Raw genomic sequence first — 11,276 nt, 5'->3', positions numbered from 1 at the left:
CAGTGCTGTGGGCCCCACTATGATGTATGTGTTTCATCCATGCCCTCCATCTATTTTCCCAAATCACTTATGAGACCAAAATTGAGATATATCCCAATCTCAAGTGGACCACATTACAGGAAACAGTGTTGAATGAGCGTCGACCATTAAAAACCTTTTGGGGGCCATAAAAGTTTTGGATCAATCTGATCTTTGTTTTTTCCCTTCATCTATAGATTGGATGTCAAATAAACAGTATAGTGGGCCTTAGGAGGATTTAAATGGTGGATATCCAATAACTATTGTTTTCCTGTGGTGTGGTCCACCTAAGATTTATATTCCTATCATTTTTGGCAGAAAGACCTAAAATTATCTGTAAAAATGGATGAAGGGAATGGATGAAACACATACATCATGGTGGGGCCCACAGAGCACCGACCATCAGCCACGGGCTTGGTGGCAGGGGGAGTAGCCAATCCGTTTCCTGGATTGAGCACCTACCGTTGAAAAGGGGGTGTCTGCCTGGCTCCAAAATCCACTCCGACGATCTAACGTGTGTTCGGACCTAAGGCAAGCTTAAAGGCGAGGCAGATTTGTGATTCAGGTGGGCCACATCAAGGAAAACAGTTGAGAGTTGGATCTTGTTACTGAATTTTTTATAGGGACCACTGTGATGTGTATGTACAATCCACTCTGTCCATCAGTTGAGTTGTCCATCTTTGTGGGCCATACTAAGGGAAACAGTTGGGAGATGGACATCTGCCAGGCTCACCATGATGATTATATAAAATTCACTCCAACAAAACAGCTGCCTAGAGCCACTACCATCGTTAGGCTCATTTGTGATTTATGTGGGCCTAGAGCCACCGCCATGGTTAGGCTCATTTGTGATTTATGTGGGCCACGCCAAGGGAAAGAATTAAAGAGTTTGGCGGGTCCACCCTATGCACACTGTTTCCACTCATATGATCCACCTGAATCGATTGGGTGATTTTTTTGCCTAGGCCCTAACATGGGCTGACATATCTGATGGTCAGAGCAGATTTTTACATACATCACGATGGGGCTCACCTGGCATACGGGTGAGTCACATTTGATTCCAACCATATCTTAAAACATTTACTAGATAGATCACTTTTTTTTTCTTTGTTTTTTCCACTCTTGCAAGATCTATATCTCTTGTTCCCTAGCTCGGCTCTTGCAATTTCATTAGGACACAAGATCAACAAGCACCTATCTATATCTCGTTCCCTAGCTCAGCTCTTGCAATTTCTTTATGACTGTAAGAGCACGAGTAAGAAGATACAATATCAACGAGCTCCTTCATTGTCTTCGCCAAGTATTTAAGCTTCGACAGCCACGATCAATAGTGGACTACAGGTATGTTCTCCAATAACCATGCTTATCATGTAATGGGATCATGGGGCTGGGGTATATCAATGCCCACAATGATCACAAGGATCAACACAGTCCATAAACAAAATTCACAATTAATCAGACAGGGTACATCTATGTTCTCGAATAACCATGTAATCAGATCCTTGGGCTTGGGCATATCAATGCCCACAATGATCACTAGGATCAACAGAGTCCAACAAAATCCCATCAGGTAAATGGCAACTGAATTCCTGGAAGAGCCACATATCTTTCCAGCTAATGCAATGCAAACCCTACCATTGCAACCCACCAAGTTCATGTGCCACAGGGGCTCACAGCCTGCAAACCCAAAAGGCAAACCATGGCCCTCATACAGTTTATAAAATGAAAAGAAAAGGAAACAAACTGTGTATACAACTCCAAGCAAAATGAAGCAGCCTACTGATCTCATAATGGTGGCAATGGCAGAGTTAGATGGGACAATGAGTCTCAAATATTGGGGGTGACTCAGGTACAGCCCAGCAAGTCATTGCCCGACTGGGTTGGCCGAACTGATCCCCCTTTATTTCATGCTTGTGATGACCATGACTATTACTTGAACCCTTTGGAGGCAATGGAATTGTCTGGTAGATGCAGTCATTGATGATGAGAAACTGGGTCTAGTTTCCCTGATTGCAGAATCATTGCCTTGAATGAAAAAAGTATGTGGGATTTGTGGAAAGTCGTAGAGAGCACAGTAAACCAAGAGCAGAAGATTTTGCAGAATGGGTCTTGGAGGTGGCCAAGAAAGTGACAGAGAGGGTCAAGGCAGGAAAAGGAGGCATCCATGCCACTGTGAAGTGCATGATTGGGCCATGCTCCTTGCATCATTATGTGATAAGAAGAATAGGCAAGTTGCAGACATTTTAAAGGTTGCAGTGTTTGGACTTGAGAGGCTATGGGTAGGGAAAAAGGCACTAATGCGAGAAGCAAAGGAGAAAGATCCTTGTCTATAACAATGGCTGAAATTTTGGTACAAACTTTGACAAGGATCATTGTCTGATCTGAGTGTCGGAATATACATTATCCACTCACCCCGAGTTGTGCCCAACTCGTTTGGTAATGACTCATCTTGGGCCCAAACAAGTCAAGATGAATCATGATTACATGCGACCAAAACGCAAATGACAATCAATACCAGAAGGAATAGCACTAAACATTGCCTTGTAAAGTTAAAGAAGTCATCAATCAACAAGCATGACAATGAATGATTAAGCTGGTATTCTAGCTGTTCCACCAAACCATTTGAAGGGAGTTAACAAACCCCGTCGCATGTGGGGGCCATCAGTTTTAGCTGTGAACCAAGGATAATAAGGCCAGCCAGGTATTAGGAAAGAGATTAAAGCAGCATTCTGTAAGGAAGTTGTACAACCCTGTGGGAAGAAAAGAGCTGGATAATTAGAGGATGGCTTCACAATTGTTAATCCTTCACTACCCAACTAGAATCTTTTATAGCTTGCAACATAAAATAAAAAGAGGTGAAAAGAAAACACAACCATAGGTCAAGCAAAGGACAATTAATACTGGATATTTCCATCTTCAAAGATTCAGCAAGCACAAGTTTTCAGAACTTAACACATTATCTCTTGAATCTCAAAATCATGCTCCCAGACTGCGCAAAATTCCATGGAGGTAGCCAGCAGCCATGATCAAAGACGTAAAAGATACGAGGCCTGCTGGAAATAGTTTCCTCGACTTCATGAAGCGAGAACCCATGACAGCAAGAAGTGCAGCAGATAGGCCTTCAATGCCGATAAAAAAAGAAAAAAAGAAAAAGAGAGACTGAATTAAGATAGAATTACAAGAAATTTTCAAGGTACACATGATAATGTAAGCAATCTCTTACCAAGCCCCAGTGATGAAGCAAACGCTGGTCTTGAGGGAAGTTCACTAAACACATAGAACAGAAGCAAGGCTGATAACCCCCCAGAAGCTAATGACTTCTGGCTACCACTTTTTGCATAGCCCATTACTCCTCCAACTGTATAGGCATCAATCAAAACCATATATAAATGGCAGATAGCCCAAGAAACAATAAATATTGTACACAATATTGTATATCCTATTTCACAATCCAGACTCCCAATTCTCTTGTTTTCCATGTCAGACACATAAGTGCTCCCCAGCTTTGAGTATCTGCCTACTTCACAAGACCAATATAACCCATTTTTCATCAATCCAAAATAACTAATATATCATAAACAAAAACCTTTCAGTCTGTGTCAGAGTGGATTTTTCCTTCTTAAATGCATCTATAGATGACCACACTCAGCACTCCCCTACCCAATCTTACAGCACGCTTCTGCCATACATCAAACTTAACCTGACACCAAATGCTTCAGTAATAACAGATAGTAATTGCTAACGCATTGCTCATGCTTAAGACTGTTTGGCACCTCTCAAAAAGAGCACCACATGCACCTCATCATGCAATGGAAAATCTAAAGAACAATGATGAAATAATAAGTATAAAAGTCGAATACTTTGTAACCAATGTTTTTCGTATCAATATCAATGGATGAATCACATCCTTTGGATACAGAAACACTGGGATGTATCGTGTATCGCATGGGAAATATCGGATGTATCATGTAATGTTTCGCTGATTTTGGGAAACACTGGGAAAGGCAATCATTTATTAATATGACAAAACTATATATAGAAATTTACAATGCTGACCGAGATCTGGAAAGGAAAAGCTAAGATCTACAACATTTACAGATAGTCCACCACTGAACTAACTGCTTAGCCTTAATAAAACAATCCAAAACTGACCACTTCGATTTCTGAAACAGTGGTTGTTTCTTCCCTCCCAAAGTGACCAGATTCCCGCCAGTAAAACTAACCTCCAAATAGCTTTACCTTTTTTGCCAAGCCAGGGGAAAATGCTCCATTGACCTAGGAACCACCCATGATATACTGAAAAGGGAGAAGAAGCCGCCCCACAACTCTTTTACAAATGAGCAGAGAAGAAAGAGATGGTCCACTGTTTCCTAGGCTTTCATGTGCATGATGCACACATTTGTAAGTGGCAAGTTCCTTTGTCGAAGATTATTGACGCTTCGCATTTTGCTACTACCGACTAACCAAGCTAATGCAGGGGCATTTTCACACCGGGCTCGAGTGGGGTTGCCTGTGGGATGCAGGGGCACACTCAGGGTGGGCGGGGCCCACAGGGGAGGTCTCATGTTCGATACTCCTCACCGGGGGTGATTAATGTACATTTCACACCGGGCTCAAGTGGGTTAGCCTGTGGGATGCAGGGACACACTCGGGGTGGGCGGCTCGTGTTAGGCGGTACCCATGTGATTTGGGGCCCACGAGGGGAGTTCGGCCGAGGTCCTAACCCATGAGATGTGGGGCCTGGGCTATGAGATAAAGGGAATAATTTGGCATACTCTAATAGTTCGAGCTTTTAAAGCAAGTGGTTAATTGTCCTGCATCAAATTGGTATCAGAGCGGGAGGTTTTGTACTCAAGACTCCTCATCGAGGGTAATTAATGCAGGAGCATTTTCACACCGGGCTCGAGTGGGGTCGCTTGTGAGATGCAGGGGCACACTCGGGGTGGGCGAGGCCCACGGGAGAGATCTCATGTTCGAGATTCCTCACCGGGGGTGATTAATGCGCATTTCACACCAGGCTTGAGTGGGGTAGCCTGTGGGATGCAGGGACATACTCGGAGTGGGCAGCTCGTGTGAGGCGGTACCCATATGATTTGAGGTCCCACGAGGGAGGTTCGGCCGAGGTCCTAACCTATTAGATGTGAGGCCTGGGCTATGAGACAAAGGGATTAAGTCGCCATACTCTAACAATTCGAGCTTTTAGAGCAAGTGGTTAATTGTCCTGCATCACAAGCCAACAACGCAAACTTGGGAGGAGCCCCATAGTGCCAAATGTGGGATGTGTGATGGAGTGAGCTTTCCAAGGAGAGGCCACTGAATAATTTGAATAAGGATTTCTCAGAGCCAGTGTTTTAAATAGCGAATAGCGTGTAGCGTAGCGTTCACCCCTCTAAAGTGTGCGGCGTAAGCTACATAGCGTATAGCGTAAGCTACATGCTACTTCTAGATTTTTAATCAAGATTGCACTAATTTCATGATATTTGCCAAATTAGACTACTTAATAATGAAGTTTAACAAAATTTCATAATATTTGGTGCAACTAAACACAACCTAAAGTAATTGGAAAAGGTAATCATTAAGTATAAAGGTTAAAAAAAAGAGCAACGTAACTGATTTAATATTGTTACTTATATCATTTTTACTAAAAGCAATGAAAAGATTAACTAATTTTTTATTGAAAATAGAAAAATACAACAATCATTAAAAACATTAATTGATTTTAATGTAGTGAAAAATAACTCGTGATGAGAGCTACATAGCATGTAACGTATGCAAATTATCATGTAGCGTAGGTTACATGCGACTTAAGCTATTTTCGTGAACTATGTAGCGTTAAGGCCAAGCGACGCTACGTAGCATAAGCTACATGCTACATATCGTAGCTATTTAAAACACTGCTCAGAGCATCAACCGGACATCTCCTTAAACCAAATCATGGCATCATTGACCTCAACCGCAAGCTTTGCCTGACAAAGTAACCTGAAGTGATTTACAAGATCTATAGTTTCTTCATCCAAGAGGTTCCTATGACATGGAAGGGCCCATATTGTCTCATCTCCTACTATCGAGAAGCCTCGTGCAACAAGAATCTCTTCTGAACAGGAGATTCGCACCAACCTTGGAAAAACTTCCAGCAACAGTTTATCACCCAACCAGATGTCCTCCCAAAAACAAATACTTTCGCCGTTTACCAATGAGAAAGCTGTCCCCGCCAATAATTTGCTTTTTAGCCGAGCCACAGATTTCCATAGGTATGAAGCTTTATAAAGCGATGAAGCCGGAGTCCACCATCCCCCTACTTGAAGCCCATATTTTCCCCCAATGATATTTTCCATAAAGAATAGACCTCCAATCCGAACCACCATAGCCATTTACCGAGAAGGGCTTCATTTGTCATTTCCAAGGACCTTCAGCCGGTGCCTCCTTCATCTTGAGGTTTGCATGCATGACTCCATTTCATAAAAAAATAAAAAATAATAAAATTATGATTGTCGATCCTCATTGCCATAGGAAATTTACTATTTCAGGTTTAGACATCTTTGCTATTTTTCAGACATGTTTACAATCTGTAGTATGTTTACCATTTCAGGTAAGTAAGGTCGAATTAGGAGTCCAAGGCTTACATAAGCCATACCAATTGCATATAGAGAATACAATTAATTCTTATCAGTATTCCAGATCAAGAGGGTTCTTTTCCTTCAGGATTCAAGGCTTAACATAGAAGAAGACAACAGGTTATCCTCTCCTCCACTTTTCTCCACGCCCCTACAACGTAAAAGTTCTAATAAATTGGATTTACACATGCGACAGAGCTTCAACTCATCAAATAAATCTTATTGGATGAAAGTTGTGAATGATCAAATCTGCGATTTTCAAGATTAAAAGCAACTCTTATGTTCCTTCACTTTTCTCCCAAGTTCCTAACATATAGGGGGTGTTTGGATACTTAATTGCACTGTACTACAATTTACTCAGTCCATAATTAGAGAAAATGACCAAGGTAGAGAACCTTCTTAATTCCTAACGACAACCAGACACCTAATTTTGAGTTGCTGTACTTCAAGATTCAATTAGGATGCATCCAGACCATTAGTTGACATGGTAGTGCATGCAACCTTCTAGTGGGGGAGACTCGGGCCTGAGAACCTCTGAAGTAGTGGTTTTTGGTGCTGACTGAACTGAGTAATTGGTCCAGATGAAGAAAATGATTCTCAGGTGAACCGGAAATGGCAATGACCGCAGTAATGGAGGGCTAGTCCATCAAAACAAAAGGAGTTTGTTTAAGAGCCGTTTAGATGCCTGTAAATTGGGCAGGTGGTAAATGACTTGCAGGTAAATGATTTGCAGGCAGTGTTCGGATGCCGAAAAATGCTTGTAAATCATTCACAGCTGTTAGCTGCAAATGAAAACCCACTGAGGGCCTGTTTGTTTTGTCGATTTCCATGGTAAAGTAAATAAGCTTCATTATTATTTTACAATGTTTGTTTAAGCAAGAATTATGGCACATAAATTGATGGTCAAATGCAAATATAATAGAAAACAAGGAATCTACAATCGTTCAAATTTTACATTGTATAATTGTCATATTTACAATTTGACTTGGATAAAACAAACAGCGTAAGCAATGCCACCATTGCAACCAAATGCAACTGATGTCACTAGGCAAGTAAAGCAATTTATAATCATTACTCATTTCCTTTCCTAATGTAATTGGTAGAACAAATGAGCCCTAAAAAGCTTTGATTTCATTTACCTGCAAACTAAATTAAACCTGATGGCTAGAATTTCAAATTCGGCTACAATGGGAGCTTTGCAACTCTCTCTCTCTCTCTCTCTCTCTCTCTCTCTCTCTCTCTCTCTCTCTCTCGTTTGTTTTTCTTCGATAGGGGCAACTATGGACGTGCGGATTGCGTCGGGCCCCTGCCTGGACAAACTCAGTCCAGGCAAGAGCTTTGTGGGGCCCACCGTGATATATGGGTTTTATCCAAGATGGGCTCAAAAAACGATTAGAATCACTGATTAACAGTTACAAATATTCAAAATACCTCATTTTTTGAGAGGTTTATAATTGAAGTTTGATTATGAGAAAATGGTTATGGTATAATTAAGAAAATGGACAGTTCATATTATATATTATCTTACCAAATGGGCCCCAGTTCAGATAATTGATTGGGGCCTAATCTTAGCTTGTAAAACAAAATTAATTATAGGGACTTTTATAAGGGTTATGCATGAGGCCATCACAATGTGTATGGCATCCAACCTATACCAAGGTCACCCCATTGAGAAAGTTGGGCGCAACTAAAATAGAACAGCCAAAGGTTAGGATTGAATGTGAACAAATCAATTAGTTTCACTAATAAAATGGCATTTGAATTAGTGGGCCTACTTCTGTGGCTCACCTAATGTTTGGTTTAACATAAGGATCAACCCTAAGCATTATTGAGATGCGTTCAACCGAATGATCCATCTTAAATGAAGCTCTTATGAGGCCGTTTGGATGCTTGTAACTTCTGTAAAATGTAACAAAGTTACAAGTAAGTTACAAATGGTGTTTGGGGGAGAAAAGTTACAGGTAACTTTCTCTCAACCTATAACTTTCTTACAAGAAAAGGATCTGAAATTCTCACAAGGGGAAAGGTTGTTTTTCAAGTTGCAGGCAACGGTTTGAAATTTAAATTTCTTAGGAGAATCGCAGGTGCACTGCGGCCATTGAAGGCTCTTAAAGGATGAGGCGGCCAATAGGTTTAGCTGCATTGAAGCTGGTTGGTGGCTCTCTCTCTCTCTCTCTCTCTCTCTCTCTCTCTCTCTCTCTCTCTCTCTCTCATCCAGCTCCAAAATAGGTGTGCCTTAAAAGTCTCTTTTGATTTCTTTTCCTCTTCATCATTTTTTTAGTTTGGCTATGACACTGCTATAACCACGTGCCTACTGGTTGGTGCTCTGTGCAGCTCACCATCTTGTATGTGTTTTATCCACGCCGTCCATCCATTTTTTTCATATCAATTTAGTGCTTAATCCCAAAAATGAGGCAGATCTAAACTTCAGGTGGACCACACCACAGGAAAACAATAGTAATTGAATGTCCACATTAAAAATCTCCTAGGCCCACTGTAGTGTTTGTTTCACATCCAACCTGTTGATTAGGCCATAAGGACCTAGATGAGGGGGGAAAACAAATCAGCTTGATCCAAAACTTTAGTGGCCCCCAATAAGTTTTCAATGGTGGGCATTCGACCAACACTATTTCATGTGATGTGGTCCACTTGAGATTTAGATCTACCTTATTTTTGGGCCCATGCCATAAAATGATCTTAAAAAATGGACGGACAGCGTGGATGAAACACATACATAATGGGGGGCCCGTGAAGCACCGACGGTAGCACCTAGCTACCCACAACATCAAAAGCCAAACCACGACTGCGACTTGATCGTTCTCTATGGGCCCCATCATGATTTGTGTTTTATCCATGTTGTCCATCTATTTAAGATTATTATTTTGGGGTATCATCCCAAAAAATGAGAAGGATCCAACTCTCAAGTCGACTACACAACAAGAAACAGCGGTGATATAATGCTTACTAACAAAAACTTTCTGGGGGTCATTGTCATGTTTATTTCCCATCCAACCTATTGATTTGGTCACATAGACCTCAATGAAGGGAAAACACAATTTCTAGCTGATGAATACATGGCCCACTTTTATGTAGGTATTTTGCATAAGTGGGCCCACTCTTATGGCACAAATGATGATTAGTTTAGTCTAAAAATTGACCCAACTATTCATTTAGATGGGCTCAATAAGATGTCATGTTTTTATTTAATCATTTTTATGTGTCAATTTGATTTTTAAATGATTCCCTACTCAAAGCTCTAGTTAGTGTGAATATACAACTTCCTACTTAAAACTAAGTTACATGTTACACAAATACATAAACTAAGTTACTTGTAAGTAAGCTACAGCTTACATCCAAAAATTGATTATCTATAACTTACACCTGTAAGTAAGTTAAATGTAACTTACTTGTAATTTAAAAAACTTACAGGCATCCAAACATAGCTTATATGTTTTTTGAAGATTTTATGAGGATTGACCTCTCCAAGGTCTGTCAGGAGTGAATACCCAATTACAGGCTATAAACAATTTAAAGGTTAGCCAAACTCTGACAATTATTTACCCGTAAAAAGATTTCAGCTCAAAGCCAAACATGACAGGATGTAAACAATTTACACCTGCAAATCATTTACCTGCAATTCATTTACAACTTACTCTTCATTGGATTGAGTTATTGCAATTCAATTCAACTCAGCATCCATTTGCACGTATGGAAGCTTGTATGGCCTTTCTGTGATTCGTTTAGGAATCCGGAAAAATTGTTTCATTAGCAAAATTGGTTTCAACACACACACTGAGAGAGAGAGAGAGAGAGAGACCCAAGAAACATGCATACCTCCAACCAAGGCAGCATAAGCCAAGGTCAGCTTCTGGGACATTGACATACCCCCGGACTTAGATGATTCCCCGTCTCCATCTCCGCTATCATTATCGTTGTTGTTGTTGTTGCTGCTGCCGTCGTCTCCGCCAAAACCCCCATCACCACCTTCGATGCTGTCAACGCCAGAGCCCTCTGATCTCAAGTTGCTGACGACAGCCCTTCTCCCGCCAAGACCGCCCACCCTAGAAGAATAAGAAAGGCGGAGGGTGCCGAATGTCGCCCATCTTCTCTTGCTCTCTCTGTTATTAGTGAAGAAGTAGATTGAGGAGGAAGACAACGCTCTGCAATGATCCCCGGATGCTTGAGAAAATAACAGGACAGAAGAAAGCGTCGAAACCGCGCCCATCTCTCTCACTCTCTCACACACACAAGAAAAGGGCACGGAAGAACAAAAAGCTCTCTCAACAAAAGGGCACAGGAGCTCGAACGAGGAGTCTCTAGTCCAACCGATGGGACCATGGACGCGGTTCGTCTGGTGACCCAACACCAGCCACCTAGCTGATGTCTAAAGCTCTGTGGCCCCACCATGATGTTTGTGTTTTGTCCATGCCGTCCATCCATTTTGGTAGCTCATTTTAGGACATGAGCCAAAAAAATGAGGTAGATCCAAAGCTCAAGTGGATCACACCACAGGAAACAGCGGGGTTTAAATGCTTGCCGTTGAAAACTTCTTATGGCCCACCGTAGTGTTTATTTGCCACCCAACCTGTTCATAAAGTCAAATAAACTTTGACGGAAGGAAAACACAAATATCAGCTCAATGCA

The 11,276-nt window shown here is 41.4% G+C and overlaps 1 protein-coding gene across 1 annotated transcript; it reads right to left on the bottom strand.

Annotated features, from left to right (window-relative positions):
• Nucleotides 1–2,895: 2,895 nt before the first annotated feature.
• LOC131251845 (protein FATTY ACID EXPORT 2, chloroplastic-like) lies at nt 2,896–10,872 on the bottom strand. The gene is made up of 3 exons (XM_058252833.1): nt 10,467–10,872; nt 3,242–3,376; nt 2,896–3,137 (listed from the first exon to the last, which is right to left on the bottom strand). Exons 1-3 carry the CDS (start codon nt 10,855–10,857, stop codon nt 2,995–2,997), a joined length of 669 nt encoding a protein of 222 aa, XP_058108816.1. The 5' UTR covers nt 10,858–10,872; the 3' UTR covers nt 2,896–2,994.
• Nucleotides 10,873–11,276: the final 404 nt, after the last annotated feature.

The sequence above is a fragment of the Magnolia sinica genome, chromosome 7, assembly GCF_029962835.1.
Source record: "Magnolia sinica isolate HGM2019 chromosome 7, MsV1, whole genome shotgun sequence".
Classification (NCBI taxonomy): domain Eukaryota; kingdom Viridiplantae; phylum Streptophyta; class Magnoliopsida; order Magnoliales; family Magnoliaceae; genus Magnolia; species Magnolia sinica.
This window is presented reverse-complemented; position numbering and strand designations above follow the sequence as displayed.